The sequence below is a fragment of the Pholcus phalangioides genome, unplaced genomic scaffold (genome assembly GCF_987345545.1).
Source record: "Pholcus phalangioides strain wild (caught in Gottingen) unplaced genomic scaffold, Ppha-v1.0 ptg000015l_1, whole genome shotgun sequence".
NCBI classification, from domain to species: Eukaryota; Metazoa; Arthropoda; class Arachnida; order Araneae; family Pholcidae; genus Pholcus; species Pholcus phalangioides.
Window position 1 is genome coordinate 87,282,964 of NW_028301608.1, and position 19,549 is coordinate 87,302,512.

The following is a 19,549-nucleotide window of genomic DNA, read 5'->3' on the forward strand; positions in this document are numbered from 1 at the left end:
ATAAAAATACAAATCACATATTGAAAATTAAAAAATATATTGAAATAATGATGAAAATATGATTATTAATATATATAAAAGCAAAAGTAGCAATAATGGAGGTAGGAACGTATTTATGTCAATGAAAATGCATAACTTATTTTGCATATCTTGCAGAAATGAAATCGAAATGAAATTTTCCCAAATAAGTGAAATTAAATTTAAAATATTGCGCCTTTTTTTTTTCAAATTTTCAGTTCTCTCAGTTCCTTTGATCCTAGGTGATTTCTTTAGAGATACAACATCCGTAATGTCAACATTTGCTATATTTGTGGCACTACTACTAAATAATACATGCACCTCGTCCATATTCCTCTGCGGAACTTCTAACGAATTGGTACATGTTGGAATGTGCGTTTACGTGTTCTGAGTCTAACGTAAAGCTTGGTTCTGTTTAGTCTAGGAAGGAAGTGTAATGATTGACTAATTGTATCGTTGTAGGCCTGTTGCTCTCTGTGGCGAATATTTTTAACGAGGAGATCGGCTCGCGTTTGCGCTTCGAAGCCATATCTAGTACTTATGAACAATAAAAAAAAAAAAAATTCACCTTTCCTGCTAAGGAAATTCACTTGGTAGAAGTTTTTGTTGGACGCATCCCACACTGTAAAAAACTTTATATTTTTCCCAACCAATTTCACCAGGAAACAACCATAGGTAGATTGAAGAGAAGAAATGGGGGCAGCTGACGCTTTTGTAGAATAGGAAGAAAGAACTAAAATTTAAAATATAAATTATATTTGAAAGCAAAAGAAGAAGCATTAAAAACTTGTGTAAGTTCAGTGCACTCCATGGTGAAATAAGAAAATTTCGTGTTTTATACTGTTCCGAAGTACGCGCTGTTCCTCTATCTGTGAAAAATATGAATAACTTCATTTAGAATGCTAGGTATGATTGTTCTATGGTTCATCAAGTGTGATTACATAGATTATAACTAATAAATATATATAGTTCACTAAACATGCAATGTTGAGAAGAAACGCGGTAAAAACAAGCGCACAGTTTTGTTACTAAAACGTTCCTTGCCTACTCGCAAAATCTCTGTGAAGGTCACAAACAAAAAGCTTAAACAGCATTCATTTTGGTAGTTATGTATTTCTAATCTCTTGCACTCCAAAAACATGAGCTAGAATGCAATACTGTTGAAACTATTTCAAAGGTTTCATGGTTTACAATAGTTAAAAGGTACAACAGTTTTCCTTATAATAATTTATATCTTTTTGTGAAAGTTCATTTCAGATAATTTATTGATTTTGCAACGACTAATTTGCAATGACTAATTTTTGCAATGACAAATTTTTGCAATTTTTTGACAATTTTTGCAATGACTATTTTTTGCAATTTTTTTGACAATTTTTGCAATGACTAATTTGTGCAATTTTTTTGACAATTTTTGCAATGACTAATTTTTGCAATTTTTTTGACAATTTTTGCAATGACTAATTTTTGCAATTTTTTGACAATTTTTGCAATGACTAATTTTTGCAATTTTTTTGACAATTTTTGCAATGACTAATTTTTGCAATTTTTGCAATGACTAATTTTTATTTCGTGGTATTTTTATAACGTGTCTACAACAAAGTGGGTGGAGGTTCTGCGGGTTCGACAGTAGCAAACCGTCTCTCCGAAAACAAAAGCGTGGACGTGTTGTTGTTAGAAGCTGGTGGGGTTCCACCGATTCTCAGTGAGGTACCGCTACTTGGATTCTTCCTCTTGGGTTCGAATGCCGATTGGAATTACCGGACTGTCCCGCAAAAGTATACTGGAGCCGGACTGAAGGACCGGGTAAGGGATTCCATCGTGAAGTTTCAAATCCTAGTTTTAAAAGTTTAATTATTTCTGACGGCTTAAAATAAAGTCAAACTTTCTGTTATAACGACCTCGGTTGTAACGACAATAATTGGCAGTCCGGACTGATTTCCATGGAGAATAATGTTAACGAACCTTGCTTATAACGTCGATGAAAAGCAACCACCTCAGATATAACGAAAAAAATTTGCGTACCTTTTGTTTCCGCGTCAATGGCGTTTTCCGAAGAAATTTCTAAGCTAACAGTGATCATATTCAGGGATGGATATATGGATACATGGTCATTGCCATGACCACTATATTCAGGGAATATGATCTATTTATACCTTTGCAAAATAATTTATTGCGTGTTTTAAATTCCAACTTGCTCATTGCCATGACCACCATATGAAACAATTCCATATATTTTACCCTTCCCGACTTTTTATTACAAAAATGTCCCGTTTTTTTCAACGAAGCTTGCTCCAAGTTTTAATTTTAACTAGAGTCAGGAATGAAGGTTATTTGTACATGGGCCACCACATCCTGGAGCAGGGCCCCTAGGCTAGGTTCTTTTGCGGGTCCCCGGTCAGATTTTTCACTGGCCCCTTCTATAGATAACTTATAGCGTGAAAAAAGCAAAAAATGATGAGAATTGTCCCAGGCTCCATGGCTACAGCCCTGTCAACTCTGCACTTGTGGGGGCCATGCATTTGCATGGTTTATAAATGTTGTTATAATGAATATTACTATACGTTTTCATCTCATATATTTGCAAAGTTTATTTTTCTCCCGTGAATTACGTTTTAGCAGACTTGCTATATCATTGTATTTCTCGCCCAAGGTTATTTATAACAAGCAATATTTGGCAATTTCACCGGCATTTGACATGTCCAGCGAGATTGGGCGATGTACCGTATTAATTATTCTAATTTCCCGACTCTAATGGTTCTTGTTTAAAATTGTGGGTCAACCTAATTAGAAAAAACAAAAACTTCACGCACAGTATTTAATTGTCTCTGATTGAATTTTTCGTCTAGAAAGGTCTTAAAAACGTCGCTTTCAGTCGTAACGACACCTCGTTTATAACGGAAAAAAACTTGCGGAATCTTCGATGTCGTTGTAACGGAGTTTGATTCTATTTTAGAAATTACTACTAATGACTGATATACATTTGTTACAGTAAATGTGATAAATCCGATTACATTACACATAATACACATAATAACCAATTATTAGGCATTATCACCGAGCATTTTGCAAAGTTGATTAACTTCCCTAAATTTTTCACTTTTACCGGCGATTATGCATAAAACCCAAGCGTCGTTGGTAAATTTCATAAATTTCTCCAGATTTATCATTTTTACCGGACATTATGCGCAATATCTAAGTGTCGTGTTGTTGATGAACATGATAAATCGTACTATTTGGTATGCTATACATGATAATTCATGGATGTATTGTATCATTATATCGGGGTCCGACTATATTCACATACACATACTGGACTCATATTTTTCATATTTATTAAAGTCACCGACTACACTAGGGTATTATGCATAATCACAGATAGAAGTGATAAAAAAATTTCAAGCATTTATCAAATTTACCAGTGACGCTTCGTTATTATGTATAATCGCCACTAAAAGTGATAAATTTATCAAGCATACCAAGACGATTGGTAAGTATGCATAATAACTGATAATAACCGATTTATTGCATTTACCGTAACATATACACGGGGATACAGGTGCTATTCTACAATCAAGGCAAGGCACTCGGAGGAGGAAGTTGCCTGAACGCATTGCTGTTCGTCAGAGGGAACAAGAAGAACTACGACGATTGGGCCCACAAATACGGTGCCGAAGGCTGGAGTTACGATGAAGTCTTGCCTTACTTTAAAAAACTCGAGAGCCTGGATCCGAAAGCTTACAATTTTGCGGACAATCATGGGGGTAAGACCTTTCATTATTTCATTTTCACCACGCTATTACCGTTAACCACTTTACGATCACGGGCATAATATTACGTCCAAACAAAAGTGGAATCAGTTCAAACAGGTTCTCTGCTTGTCTTTCCTCTATTTTCACCATCGTGAATCTTTATAGCAACCCTATTACTACGGCTTTGTGATGTATATTTTTACTGTATATATGTAAAGAGCGGAAGAGAACATGTGGGTGAGAATGAAAATAGTATCTATTTTATTATACTTTTTCCTTTTGTATTTCTTTCCTTTCCTTCCCTTTTCTAACGTGCAGTTATGTTAGGGCAAGGTTACCATATTTATCGCCTATTCGTTAAATAAAGATAATTCAAATTTCTTGCCAAAACCTTTCATGTGAAATGGTTAAAGAGTCAGGTTGAATATCTCGGAATGAAAATGAATGCAAATCAGAGTTCTGGACTTGAAATTTTCTTTAATCTCTTCTGTGTCCGAAACGTTCGGGGGGCTTGAGCATCGAGCCGCTGCGATGGGATCAGCATCGAATGCAAGGAAATCACGTGACTCGTTGAATAACACAGTTCATGCCTGGCAATATCCCCTTTCAAATGTGCAGTTCAGTCTCTAAATATTGCGGTAAAAAAAAGATAAAAGATAAAAAGATAAAAAAAAGATAGAGAACTCATCTAAAGATAAAAAAAGATTGAATTATTCATTCCATGAATACTGGAATAGTTTCTTTCGTTAAAATGCTGAAAAATTTCATCAATTCTGGAATTATTTCCTTTATTAATTATTTCTTTCATTAATTCTGAGATTATTTCTTTCATTAATTCTGGGATCATTTCTTTCGTCAATTCTGGAATTATCACTTTCATTAAATTTGGAATTATCACTTTCATTAAATTTGGAATTATCACTTTCATTAAATTTGGAATTATCACTTTCATTAAATTTGGAATTATCACTTTCATTAAATTTGGAATTATCACTTTCATTAAATTTGGAATTATCACTTTCATTAAATTTGGAATTATCACTTTCATTAAATTTGGAATTATCACTTTCATTAAATTTGGAATTATCACTTTCATTAAATTTGGAATTATCACTTTCATTAAATTTGGAATTATCACTTTCATTAAATTTGGAATTATCACTTTCATCATTCTGAAATTATCTTTCATTAATGCTGAAATTATTTCTTTCGTTTATTGTTTCAAACTCCTATTTATGCCATTAGAAAATAGTGCCGATATTCAACGAGTCATGTGATCTTCCGACGAATGATGTTGGTGACACCGTTTTCAGCACTTCCAAGACAAAGACCACTGACGTCATACTCCTTCCAGTAATATAAGATCGATGTGGGTATGAGATAAAACAACCTCACCAACAATGTTTGATCCACCAATGTCAACATCGCAATGGAAACCGTATAAAAGCACCAGTGACAATAAAATTAAGAAATGAGCTGTTAATCGAATACCCCACATTTTGTAGAACACTTACTTGCATATTTCCAGATTTTTTTCTTCGGTCAGTGCCTTCTATCGATAAAAGTATGAATTTTTTTTTCTGTATCGAAACAAATCCCACCTTCGTGAGAATTATCTTTGTCGCAACCCGCACTCAAATATAAAATTTTTTTATGGATTTTTAAACAATTTATGACTTTATGGGACACCCTGTACATATCAATGATAAACGTGTTTTGATTTTTTTTTTACATAAATGTAGCTGAAGGATATCATGGCCTACACGGGCCTATTACATCAAGTCAGCCCGAATATGATCCCGGAATTAGGAAAGCAGCTATTGAAGCGGCCAAGGAGCTGAATTATCCGATTGTCGATATTAACGGAGACTCGCAGATAGGTACGTAATTCTTTTCCTTAGATATCAGGGCTGGACAAAAAAAAAAAAAAATCCCAGGCGCCAAGTCGCCATGGCGACTAAAAAATTGGTATTGGCACCTAAAATTTTCTTTGTGTAGTTACTGAATTTCAGGCAGAGAGTAGCCCAAAATGTTTGGAATTCATAGCAGCATAACTGCCAACATGAAAAAGGGATAACTGTGCCCCGAAAAAGTCAAAAAGAAGCATTATTTCGGATTTGTTTGTTCAGGTAATTTTTTTTTGGTGCCTAGATGTTTTTTTTTTTGATTTGTCCAACCCTGTCCTAGGCAACCCATTTCAATGTCATTTCTGTCTGAATTTCAAAAACCTTTGTACAAGGTGTCTATTACTAAATTTCTCTGTTCTGATCTGTCTACAGCCTTGATTATCATCAAAATACTATAAAGCTTTGGGAACGTTTTGATTACAAAATAAAGGTAACGAAATTGTGTGTGTGTGTCACCAATTTCAGCGCTTTGAGAAACACCAATGTTTCTCAAAGTATGCGTCGCGGCTCCAAGGGGCGTCACCAACCATTTTCAGCGGCGTTCTTGATGAAGAAGGTTACGCTCATGATAATTTTTGCTATCGCCTTATCAGAAAATCAGAAAAAAAAAATACTTGATTGTAATAAAATCGTTGTAGCAGGAAATGTTAGTCTGGTAAAAACGTGTGTTCATCGTTATTCACAACGATTTTTTCTGCTTTATAGGTTTCTACCCGCTTCTGGCTACTATCAGAGATGGCCGAAGGAGCAGCACTGCCAAGGGTTACTTGGCCACTGCTGATGACCGAGAAAATCTGGACATAGTGAAACACGCTTTCGTAACCAAAGTAAATAAGACCATTACTTATCAAATACATACGGACATTTGTTGCTATTTACATTTTTTAATATGCAAATATTTTAATTTGAAAATTTTGCAAACTTTTTAATTACTTAAAAATTTAAAAACTTTCGCTTTTTGTTGTTTTATTACCAATTTTTTTCAATTATACCAGTGTTTCTCGAAGTGTGCTTCGTGGCTCCAATGGGAGTCGCTAACCTTCTTCAGCGACGAGCTGGAAATATTCATTTAAGTGCCTATTTGTGCTTTGAAGTGGTTCTTTTACAAGTGAAAATATCTAGTAAACTATTCTGTGCAGCCGCGGATGAACCATCTTGAATTGGGCAAGGGAGCCGCGGTCGACAAAAGTTTGAGAACCATTGAATTATACTACTGTATTATTATTGAATGAAATTTTCAATTCTGTATTTGGCAGCTTTATGGATTTTTTTCTCCTAGCGTTAGCTCTTTGAACTGATTTCAAATATCGTTAAATGATTGGATACTGATCCTTTTCAGATAATCTTTGAGGGCAACCGTGCAACGGGAGTGCAATTCTTGTATCCAGAAAAAACAGGCAAGCAATACACGATAAAAGCTCGACGAGAGGTCATAGTAAGCGCCGGAGCGGTCAACACTCCTAAACTGCTGATGCTTTCTGGAATAGGACCTCGCGAAGAGCTCGAGAAACATAACGTGAGTCTAACCTATTGTATTTTAAACCGCTAAAGGCAGAATTTCTCGACCCTTTTTTTTTTTATCTCGCGGCACACTTGAAGTTACAGTTGAACTTCCGGGGCACATTTTAACAATTAAACTCTTAATTTATTTTATTATTACTCATGAAGAAACATAATGTAAAAACAAAAACCCCTTCCTTCAGTTCTTGGTCAGTTTCTTTCAGTTTCACAGTTATTCAGCCGAAAAGACTTTCTCAAGGGATCTACGGAACACAAATTACACATTAAAAAAAATCATCATAAAACACATCAGGCAGTTCCATTCAAACTCCTCATAATGACTGAGTAATAATAATAAACGCGGGATTTTTTAGCTTAAAGCAAAAATATCCAGTTTTTAGAACAATGTGGAAAAGAAAACGGCAGATTAAACATTTTTTGCAACCAGTTGTGTGGAAAAGAGAACCCAAATCGTAACGTTTATACCTGCATGTCGCTCAACTAAACTGGAGGTATGGTCATCGTATTTGTGCTTTTGGATTTCTATCGGATAATGTTATCAATCAATTATTGTTGCTGATGTGGAAACATTAAGCGGCGTGCACGATAAAAGCTTCTGCGCACAGACACGCAGTGATATATTTTTCTCTTTGATGCTTGTAGAAAAAACGCCGGATTATCAATAGTCTACTGCATACTTCCGATTACAAAAGTTTATTAAAATTTATTCAACTAAAATTTACGGAAATATCATGCGGTTTCTTAAAAATATCATAACTTTTTCGAGGAGGCGTTTCACAAAAGATATAAAAATTGACTCCTTGAAAAATAAACTCTCCTTGTGCCAAAATTAGTGACATATAATCATGCTCCGAGAAAAGTCATTTGCATAAAATTTCATATTTTTAAATGCAAAATTTATGGAGATATTTGACTTTTCATTTTTAATACTTATCGCCAGTAATTGTTCACTGGTATTGTTCGCAAATTGCGAAAACGTAAACTAACTAAACTTTTACATAGAACTGTTACTATTTCTTTATTACGTAGAATTTTTGATGAATAAAAATTCTGTAAAAAAATTTAATTGTAACTAACAAAGAGTAAAATAGTTTCACTCTTCTAATAATTTTAATGATAAAGCCTTTCCAGTCAAGTTCCAGTTTCACAACGAAACCATCTTTTCATTTGCGTTGCTTATGCGATCAGTGGTCAGGAGCGGATACAAGGCAATGAGTTGGGATTTGTGTGGGCAATGGGTTAGAATAGTGACGATTTGTTGAGTAGGATATTATCTACGGAATATTTTACGGGACAGACCGATTTTTCTTACATTATCCAACTCTTGGGAGGGGCAATCACCTCCATCACCACCCCCCCCCCCCCGCTCTCTCTGGCTTGTCAGTGGCTTCGAAATTGGAACCAGCAACGTTCCTTGCAATATGATTCTATCTACCGAAGAGACATTTACAATGCATTTTGTCTTTAGTTTTTTTCATAAAATGTCTGAAGTCAACGGTTACAGAGATAGTAGGCAAACAATTTGAAACACCCAATACACTGTACATAATTAGTAGACCACACTTTGAATCGCCATAATTTCTAGCAAGGTGCATTTTCTGACAGGCTCAACATGCAACATGTATCAATATGTTAGGCCATCCCGCCTTTACAAGCATACGGCAAGGTGGGTTTGACGCAGCGATTACAATTTCACAGCGATATAAGCAAACAACTCTCTTGCCAATATACTGAGCTTAAAAGAAGTTGACAACAAAAACATATAAAACGTCAAAGTAATCATATAAAAGTAATTGAGACAAACAAAAACATTAAGACAAAGTTAAAATCGTTAAAAAAAAGCTTAACATATAAGATTAAAAGCAAAATGAAAGATATAAAAATATACAAATTAAAACACAAAAACATTAGAACTTAGAAATTGAAATATATAAAAACCTTCTAAACATACAAAACTTTCACAAATGCAGGAATACAAATTGACAGATTAAAACAAAAACATATAAGACTTGGAATGGAAAAAGTTAAAAGAACAAAAAAGAAAAAAAAGTCAAATAAAATGCAGAAAAGGTCAAGAAGAAAAAATTGTGATGGTTCTCTCGAAGGCTGAAAATTCCGAACATACACAACATGCATATACCCTATTTTCGACGTACACACAAAGATATGCGGCTAATAATATATTCGTCGATCGCATTCTATAGTTATGTCAATGTCTATAGTCAGTAGCTGAAGTCTACATGCTGCTATATTCCAATGGTCTAAAGTGCTTTTTTTTTATGCAATACCACACAATACAGTCTTTCCTTTCCTTCCTCCATTCGGCTTTAAAATTTTGAAGCCAGTCTTTAAGCCGCATTTATGGAACTAGTGAAAAGTTGGTAGAAGAAAAATTTTCATTCTGTTTAACTTGTCTTTTTTTTTTTTGCCAGATTCCAGTTATTGCCGATTTACCCGTAGGCAAAAACTTCCACGATCATCTCAATACTTTCCTCAACTATGATCTCAGTAATAATATTCCATCGATTGTAGCGAAAGGTTTCATGGATTTGCCAAATTACGCTGTAACTCAAACTGGTACGTAACTCTTTTTCTTATAGTAAAAAAAAATCTGGTAACGCTAAGGTTTTCCTAGGAGCAGGTTTCTACAGCGGCGTGCAGCGTTAAAACGCTGATTGGTAAAAAAAAAACCATGAATTTCAAGTTATTAACCAATCAGCATTTTCACGTTGCGCAAGGCGTAGAATCGTAGGCGTTCTATTCCTAGGAAAACTCGGCTTTACACACGTTAAAACCTGCCGCTTCTTAACTTTGACATAGAGTCTGATTGAGACATGATCAATTAGGAATCCATATCTTATGGGACTCTTTCTCATTTGTTGAGATGAACTTACAGACTGATTCCCCAGTTTCCCATTGCCGCATTTTACTGGCGAACAATTGATTCTAGAGGAATATTTCCAACTACAAAAAAGGATCCATATGTAACGTTTAGATTTAAGACACATCATTCAATATTTCCAATGTATGTGATTATTAAAATATAAAATCTGCATTATTTTTATTCGGTCTCCCTGTCTTCTAACTTTTAATTAGGAATTTGTTGCCCTGTCTCTCCTGAGGTTAACGAAAAAAAAATGAAAAATAAATCCCGCGTTTCTAACGTACCATCCAACTATTACGTCAGCAGATTTTTAGCCATGTTTAACCCCCCCCCCCCTCTCCCGTTGTCAGCAAAATTTCGTCAGAAGCTTTGCCCCGACCTCTTAACGCGCATTGAGAGCAGAGGGGTACGCCGGTGGGGGTGAATGTGCCCCGAGCCTATTTGAGCGTTGCGTAATCTGAAAATTCGCTACGGGCTGCTTAAATGCTCTGGAATTGTGCCACGGTTCACTTAAGCGATCTGTGAATGTGCCGCCTAATTCATTTTTACAAAATTAGGTTTCAGTTGGCAGGCCACATCAGATAACCTCCAGAGCCACATTTGGTCCGCGGTCCAAGGGTTCTCCATATATGGCTTAGAGGGTGGGTAGCAATGAATTCCTTAAAAAGAAATTTTGAGTTTTCCATATAGCATTGAAATTAACAGAAATTGATTGTAATAACACATGAAGGTATTTTCTTCCGAAATTTTAATTAAAAAAAATTTTTTTTGATCGTCGGGGGGGGGGGACACGCACAAGCCCCCTTCCCCCAAGCCACCCCCGCGTACGTCTCTGATCCCACCAATATGCGTTAGGAGGCAGAGCTGATGACGAAAATTAATTGACGGGGGGGGGGGGGTGTCAGAGTGTTGCTGACTTTTGATGATGGGGGGAGGGGGAGGAGCTTTGACCCACTACGACTGCGTCGACTGTGGGGTTCGAACCTGGTCCCCCGCGATGAGAGGTCGTCGACCGCACAGCGGCGTACCAATCCGCGTCGTATACCTGAATTTTTTATAATAACTTTTCTCAGGTGGTTTTGAAATATTTACATATTGTCCATAATTATCAGGTATAAGTGTTTAACCAAGCAATTTTTAGGAAGTATGGCATCACCGTATGCAGTGGAAGTGTTAGCTTTCCTGTCGAAGCACGACAACCAAACTGCTGATTCGATACCAGATTACGAGCTCTACTTCATCGAACACACTGATATCCTTGCCAGAAAAGTATTCAATATGAAAGATGAGGTAAGACGGCTATATTAACGATTTAAAAAAAAATCTTATTCACTTTAATTCTATCGATTTCTTGAACTGAATTCTACATCTCTGTATGATATAGAGTAATGTTTTCACCACACACACATCGTCACTGTTGCTAGTTATCTATACTATATTAAACACAACTTATAAATGTTTACCAAGACATTGACGTATAGGGTAATCGTAAAATAACTTTGCCTCTATACGGATGCAAAAATCAACGAATGCCAATGAAATTCTAGATATAGCCCTAGGTATGGCATCTTTATATACTACATATTTTTTTTCAACAAATCGATCAAGCATTTATTGAGGCTACGTCGAATGTTGTTGAAAACGCACCCTGGCAAATGAATGATGTACGCACGGACTGTTTTCGAGCCATCTGTGCTCAACACTATACTAAACTTATAGGACGAGTTTTGTTTAGCTTTTAGTAATAGTTTAGTTAGTAATTTGCATCAGTTTCAGAAATTTTTTCTCACTTTGAGAACATTATACTTCAATCTTTTAATGCATTGAACATATAGTAGAAGAATAGTTTTCTTTTTCTTATCCAGAAAACACAAAACGTAACGTCTTTATGTATAAACGTGTCAAACGCATTTCATATGAAGGGGGTCCCTGATGAATTTCACGTGAAATTTCTTTTCGATCTTTTATTATTATACCTACTAAGGTAATATTAGTCTGGATCACGGTATTTCAGCAACTATTGATGAAGAAAAACAATCATCACGTACTCAATTTTCTACTAGCTTTCAGATAAGATTCAATGATTTGCACCACTACATCTTTGGCCATAATTAGTATTTTTATTTTGTAATTAGTCAATCATTAAGGGTGCTTTCAAGTAGCTGAAGTGAGCATAACTACAGGGTGTTCTGTTATTGGACCGACAAACTCAGAGGGTTGTTAGTAGACATTAGAGGAACAAAAATAGCAATGGAACATGGTGTCGCAGACCACGTTGAGAGGGTGAAAATCGCGAAAAATGCATGTAGGTCACGCTGGAACGACAAAAAGTACAATAATAACTACAAAAAGATATATTTGATTAATTATTACAAGAGTTGTTAGAAGTGGCGACTGCTGCCGTCATTTCACAGTCTACAACGACGTAAAAAGCGATTCACGGACGCGCTCGAAGATACCAAGTATGCTTTTGATGTCGTCCTCAGCGCGTGATCCTACCCCAGTGCATACGCTTCGCGACGCTGCTTATGTCAGATATAATGAGTGACCCACGAACGCATTAAGCGATCAACTGACATCCACCTTTCGTCTCCTCTGGACTCAGAGTCTACATGCGTTTTTCGCGATTTTCACCCTCTCAACGTGGTTTGCGACATCATGTTCCATTGCGATTTTTGTTCTTCTTGATGTCTACTAACAACCCTCTGAGTTTGTCGGTCCGACAATAGAACACCCTTTATATTAGTAGAAATTTGATGCCATGATTGGACGAAATAATTTTTGCTCATGGCTGTGAATGTGGCATAGCGTTACCGGTAATGGTTCTTCTAGGTATAACTAGAAATATTTAGGTCGATTCTTTTTTTCAGTTTCTGATAAATGAACAGCGCAATATTTATGCATTTTTAGGAAAACTCGTGAAACTTCAACATTCTAAACGATCTGGTTATGAAACGATCTTTCGTTATGAAAATTGAGAGAAAAGATCCATAACGGTCAAAATGACCGGCGTGGTCATTTCTTGAAGTAGTTATTTTTTTTTGAAGCCGTGTCCCTCTCTTGAATTGAATAGGAAACTTATGTACGCCTAGAATACGAGACTTGCGTATCCCTAGAAATACTCTTGAGATGTGCCTGCTTATAGATATACTTGGAGGCTTTTGTACCGCTAGAAGTGCGTAGAAGATGTGCGTACTTCTTTGTACACACTATAGTTTCCACGGTTTTTCTATCACTTTATTTGGATTTCTCACCATTGCAGATTAGGGTACGCTTACCGCAGTTTAGGGACCACTATTCTAGACAAACACGCTATACATATTACTGTGACAATTCTATAGAAATGACGATTGACTTTACCAATCTGAAAATACACTGCGCTTAAGAAATGCACCCTTTGTGGGTTCATCAATTTCATTTTTCACGTGCTAACTCATCAATTGTGAAGTTTCAACACTACTTGTAATGACCACATACATTTCATTCATTCAAATCGGCAATCCAAGATCGATCATAAAAACCAAATGAAAAAAATCTCCAAGTTTGAGCAACACAAGTTTTCTCTCTGATCAAATTTTCAACCTTACCAATTGTAAACTCGAACTCTTGTCCACCAAATACACCTTAAATTAACAATGCCACTTTTTTAATAGGTCTATGAATCATATTTCAAGCCCCACAAAGGACAATCGGGAATGGCGTGCTTCGCAGAATCCCTGAACCCACGAAGCCGTGGGACAGTAACTCTCAAATCGGCCGATCCTCACGATCCTCCGCTCATAGATCCCAACTACTTGGCTGATGAGAATGATTTTGACGACATGCTGCAAGGTAAAAATTATAATGAATAGCTACTCACTAATATCAGCAGATATAGCTTTTAACCTTATAAATGCATAGCTTTGTGTATGTGGAAAAGGTTCTTTTGAACGTTCATTATATACTGCACATAGTTTTGAAGATAAAATTCAGAATCGCCTTTGCACAAAAGGTGAGGTCATATCCTTTCCATTTTATATTTTGAATTCGCTGGTTAATGCTGCAATTAACGACAAAACTCGTTAAATGTAGCATTTAAAATTGCATTTGTCAAACAAAACATTTTAAAACATTTAGCGAAATCACAGCCACACATGGTCTGTAACAAACAAGTGATTTCGCTAAATGGGTTAAAAGGATTTGTTTGCAAATTTATTTTTTTTACCTTGACTCTTGCAGTTCCAATTTTTTCTTACTATAGTTTGAATCACAAAGAAGATAGTTATACAAGGTGTCCTGTACGTGCTAATACGGCCTTTATCTCATCGAACGTTCATCGTAGAGGTATGATTCCAGTTTAAAGAATGTTCAAAAGGTGTTCAAAAATTACCATGTAACAGTTTTGACCATGTACAGTATGCCACAAAATAAAAAAAATCTACATTTTTACAAAGTACCCTTGTCCTCTAACTTCCTGTTAAGAAGTTGTAACATGGTTGGAACATGGAAAAATTCCATGTTTCCAAGTTCAATATTCGCCAAGACATTTGAATTCAGAAATTGGAGAAAAGTTATGAAAGAACAGAAAAAACTAACGAGCAGCGCTCCTTTCCCTCATTTATACTGCCCTTTCTAAACTTTTCTCCAATTTTTGAATTCGAGTATCTCAGCGAATATTGCACTTGGAAACTTTTGTTGGCTTCAAGAGAGACAGGGCAACAGATTTCTAATAAATTGGAAGATAGAGGGCTACGGGGACCGCATAAATTAGATTTATTTTGTGAAACACTGTTTTCACTCTCATAACTGGTGTAGGGTAATTCTTGAACGCTTTTTGAGCATTTTTTAAACAGGAAATATACCTCTAAGACGGACGGTTGATGAGATAAAGGCCGCATTAGCACTTATAGGATACCCTGTATATTTGAAAAGTAATAGTATTACTTCTATACATTTATTTAATGAGTTATTTTTTTCCCTTGTGCAGTGTTTTGGTCACTCACATGCTTGCTCACTCTCTAAGTCTCTCTTTTGCTCATGAGGTGTTTGCCAACTCTCAAAGTCACGCTTTTGGTCACTGACCCAGTACCTTGCTGTCTGGGCAGAAGTGGATTTATTGAGGGTTATACAAATTTCGCCGCCTTTCACCTATTCTAGTACTTTTTTGGCCACTTATTTCTCAAATTTGCCACCCCTCTGAACGGTCCGGTGGGGGAGTTGACATGAAGAAAACATTGGAGGGGCTGAAACTTGCTGATCGTCCCGTATATACGAGACTCAAGCGCGTTCGCGGGAGAAGGAAGGTGCAATATATTGTTTTTTTTCCAGAAATTATTGAGGGGGCTCAGCCAACACCACCAAAGCACAAGGCCTCCGAACGGAGCTTGTGACGTCAATGAAAAAGGCAATTTCTCCTATTGCCATTGGATATATTGCAAAAAAGGTAAAGATATCGCATGCGTCGGCCTGCTATATCCAATGGCAATAGGTGAAATGGTCTTCTTCAGTGACGTCACGAGCTCCACGCAGAGGCCTTGTTCTATAGGTGGTGTTGACTCAGCCCCCCCCCCCCACAAAATTTATTGGGGGGCTCAACTGGCCTCGGTCTCTAGGTTCCGGCCTATAGCCCTTCTGTAAATACGCCACGGGCGATATGATATCAACTCACCGATCAAGTTTACTCTGAGAATTTTATTATATTATTTGATTATTCATATTATTATTTTATTAAATGATTAATTCATTAGACATTATTTTGGAGTAAAAATTTGAGTTTTAAACTGTATTAAAAATGAAAATCGTAAAGAAATGCTCATAAGAGTTAAAACCCCTTAAAGTTGGAAAAAAAATTGTCGGAAAGGCAACGTCTTTGAAAATTAGCCACAAGCTAACTTGCAAAAGTGCATTAGCTGCGGCTTTATTAAGGAAAATTATAATTTTGGTTTTTCGCGAACCTCTATCTACGGGAAATACCGTTACTACATCTACTAACGTTCTTTCATGTGACGTTATACCAGGATCGTAACTAGGCCGTTGCAGTGACCCACGGCCCCCGAGCCGAATAGGGTCCCCCAAAATAATTTACACGTATTTTTCATATTAATAACCCTTTCAAGAAGGGCCCGAGGAAAAGTCTGCCCCGGGGCCCCGAAAAGGCGTAAACTACGGCCCTGCGTTATACATGAAATGTTTTATGACTGATTTTGTTTTTCTGATTATTTTCAAGGTTTAAAAAAGTGCAATGAAGTTGCTAAAACGCAAGCGATGCGAAAAATTGGCGTGAAGAGATGGCAGAATAAAGTTCCGAACTGCGAAGAATACGATGTCGAAAGTGATGAATATATCGGTTGTTTCATAAGAACATTGACCCATACCATATGGCATCCTGTGGGCACCTGCAAGATGGGCAGAGTCGATGACAACACTACAGTTGTGGATTCCAGATTAAGGTAATTAGTATAGCCCCGACGTTTAGGCACTAAAAATGCCTAAACTAGGCATTAAAAAAGGGCATTTATAATTCATGTGGAAGGAAGGAAATATAACTATAATTAAAGTATCAAAAGGGTCCAAACACTAGCTGAAAAATTGGTTGCACATAATCCATCTGCTATTTCAATTAGAGCAAAGGTCTTCAATCTTTTTCTGGTCGCGAGCACGGCGTGTACCAATCATCAAAAGAAGAGCAATTTGTGCAAGGTGTTTAATTGTAACGTTAGTCAAGTGCTCGCGAGCACGAAACTTAACGCAAGCATCGAGCACTCTGGATGCTTCAGAGAGCATCGTGGTGCTTGCGAGAAATGGGTTGAAGATGCCTGAATTAGAGTTTACAATAACTGCCCTATTATCCAAGTCAAATTGATTTCAAGCCCAAAATAAAGTGTTTGAAGTCCTCAGGATTAGGTCAATTTCAGGGCCACTATTCTATAGTTGAAACAATCTTGTTCTGTTGTTGTAAAAAAATTTAACTTTTTTTTATATAACCACATATGCTGCGGGACTCCTTCAAGAGCGAAGCCGTGTGACCGTATTTGTCGTACATCCCTTAGGGCAGTGTTTCTCAATCGTCAGGCCCTGTGTGACCGCATTTGTCGCACATTCCTTAGGGCAGTGTTTCTCAACCGCCGGGCCCTGACGTAAGTCGAATCGGGACGAGAGTGATTCACTGTTTCATTTTCCCTCATTTCTTCCTTATTAGTCGTGCTTATGACTGGGCCTTCCACCAAGACCGTCTTAAGAGCTTCTAATGGAAATTAACACTGAGAGTTGGAATTAAAAAACACAACTACAGTATTTTGTTCTCAATGCTCAAAATATCCAAGCTATGCAGATTATGGCCTCTGAAATTCACTAAAAAAATTAAAACTATGTTAAATAGGCATTTATGGCAGGAAAAGTTCAAAAAAGGGCATTTTTACAAAAAGCTTGAAAATAGGCATTTATGGCATTTTGCTTGAAAACTTCCGGGCTCTGGTAACTGGCATTACGTGAGTTCTTCGAAATAAACTACAATACGGTGAAATGTCACGATAATAATAAAACTACCAGCTTACATCACAATTTAACGGCAGTAATAACATTCGAAATTATGAATGAATTATGTGAATGCATGTATAGACTATATAGCTAGTGTCATGGGCGTAAACAGGATCGAGTTTTGGAGGAACACACTGGGTTTGGCGGAAAAGGCTCAAGAATCTCATCCAGACACATTTTGAATTACAGAACTAACTTTCAAAAAAGCATTTTAAATTAATAGAAAATCATTACGTGTTTTCTTTCAATATTACAATTTTTTTTGCAAAACTATTTTTAGTGAGAGTGATTGAATCCACATCTTCAGTGAAATTAATCACTTCATCTTTTTAATCTTATTTAAAAATTGTCAATTTTCCAATTAGCTATATGCACATACCACATGAACCAAAAGTAAAAATTCCATAGTTCGGAAAGTACCTTCAATAACGGAATGAGACACTCACAGAAATGCTCAGAGAGGCCAATTTGTGTACGAGGATAAGTGCGTGTGTACGTAGGTGACCTTAACGGCGTTCTGATGTTAGAGTTATTGAGCGTTTTGTGTTTGAGAAATGTTGCCATCTCTTCCAATTAGAAGTGAAAGTGGCAGATGCCTGAATTTTCGTGTACAGCAGAAAACTAACTTCAGCTGACTAATACTGCTACACGAGGGATTCGAACTCGAACCATCATGATGCCCACACAGAAGCTGGGACCATTATGTTAAAGGATTAGGCATCCACTCACCACCTCTTCATATCTCAGAGATATCAAAGCGTTCTCGGCGGATGAGTGCTCCAATGAATCCCCCAACTATTACAAATCCTAGGACCACTAACAGCACCACCAGTCGGTTGCAAAGATAACTATTCTGTGAACAAATTTTTTTCGTTATTAATCACTGTCTATACTTTTTCGGATTATGGATTTTTTACTTTTTCTTTTGGATTACCCTGTACCTATGCAATAAATTTGTGGAGTAAATTGCACAACCAAGAAACTCGAATATTGGAAATTTTTAGGCAATTAAAAAAAAAAAAAAGCATTTTAACATGATCTTCAGAATGATTTTTACCTTTAGAAAACTCGTAATCCCCTCCTCCAAGCAAAATTATTTCTGTAAATTTCAGTAGTAGATGATGCAAAATTTTTGCTTTGTTTAATGTTCCAATGTATTTTTTTCTCAAAACATCTAAAATAGATTTACCTAAGGTGAATTATTGTCGCCTCTCTAACTTGTTCATTTCAGAGTGAAGCATGTGAAAGGCCTAAGAGTTGTAGACGCATCCATCATGCCACAAATAACATCAGGGAACACAAATATACCAACGATTATGATAGCTGAGAAAGCATCTGATATGATTAAAGAAGATGGCAGAAAAATGGCGCCATCACATTATAAAGCTCGACCAAAGAAACGAAGTAAAAAACCATCAATATTTAAAAAAGCCTTAGATTTTTTTTCCCTCTAACAGCTAGAAACTGAAGCGTTCAAGTCATGTAGTACATTTGATAAGAATTTGGGTGACATAACACTGTTTTAATATCATGCAAAAAAATTTGTTTCTATTCAATTTGATCAGATGGCATCAGAAAAATATCATAAATTTTTTAAATCTTCACATGAAATAAATTGAATCTTCATGAAAATCGACATATTCACAATTCTTATGGAAGTATCTTGTTTTATGAAGTGAGATTTCACCTAGATGTTTTGTTTTCCCACAGGCTTCATTGCAATATCAGATCATTTATATGCTTTTGGCACTAAAAGATAAATCATATTCTATTGAAACATCCGTTATATACAGAATTGTACACAAATAACCACATAGGCGGAGATAGACTTGGAAGTCACGATGATGATGTCAATTCATATATACATTAGATCAGTCGACTCCACCTTTGACACTGGGGGGGGGGGGGGGAGAGGAGGAGCAATGCCACCCCTGTATCTCCGCCCATGAATACAT

At 36.4% G+C, this 19,549-nt stretch overlaps 1 protein-coding gene across 1 annotated transcript in view; it reads left to right on the forward strand.

Moving 5' to 3' along the window:
• Window positions 1-19,298, forward strand: part of LOC149076955 (uncharacterized) — a 28,246-nt gene extending 8,948 nt beyond the window's left edge. Inside the window, exons 4-13 of the mRNA XM_089244686.1 lie at window positions 1,619-1,821; window positions 3,575-3,779; window positions 5,510-5,647; window positions 6,380-6,501; window positions 7,014-7,190; window positions 9,628-9,772; window positions 11,221-11,369; window positions 13,733-13,910; window positions 16,285-16,507; window positions 18,826-19,298. Of these exons, the coding sequence (XP_089100812.1) occupies window positions 1,619-1,821; window positions 3,575-3,779; window positions 5,510-5,647; window positions 6,380-6,501; window positions 7,014-7,190; window positions 9,628-9,772; window positions 11,221-11,369; window positions 13,733-13,910; window positions 16,285-16,507; window positions 18,826-19,048 (1,763 nt within the window). The 3' untranslated portion in view covers window positions 19,049-19,298. The remainder of the gene's footprint in view (window positions 1-1,618; window positions 1,822-3,574; window positions 3,780-5,509; window positions 5,648-6,379; window positions 6,502-7,013; window positions 7,191-9,627; window positions 9,773-11,220; window positions 11,370-13,732; window positions 13,911-16,284; window positions 16,508-18,825) is intronic.
• The last annotated feature ends 251 nt before the right edge of the window (window positions 19,299-19,549 follow it).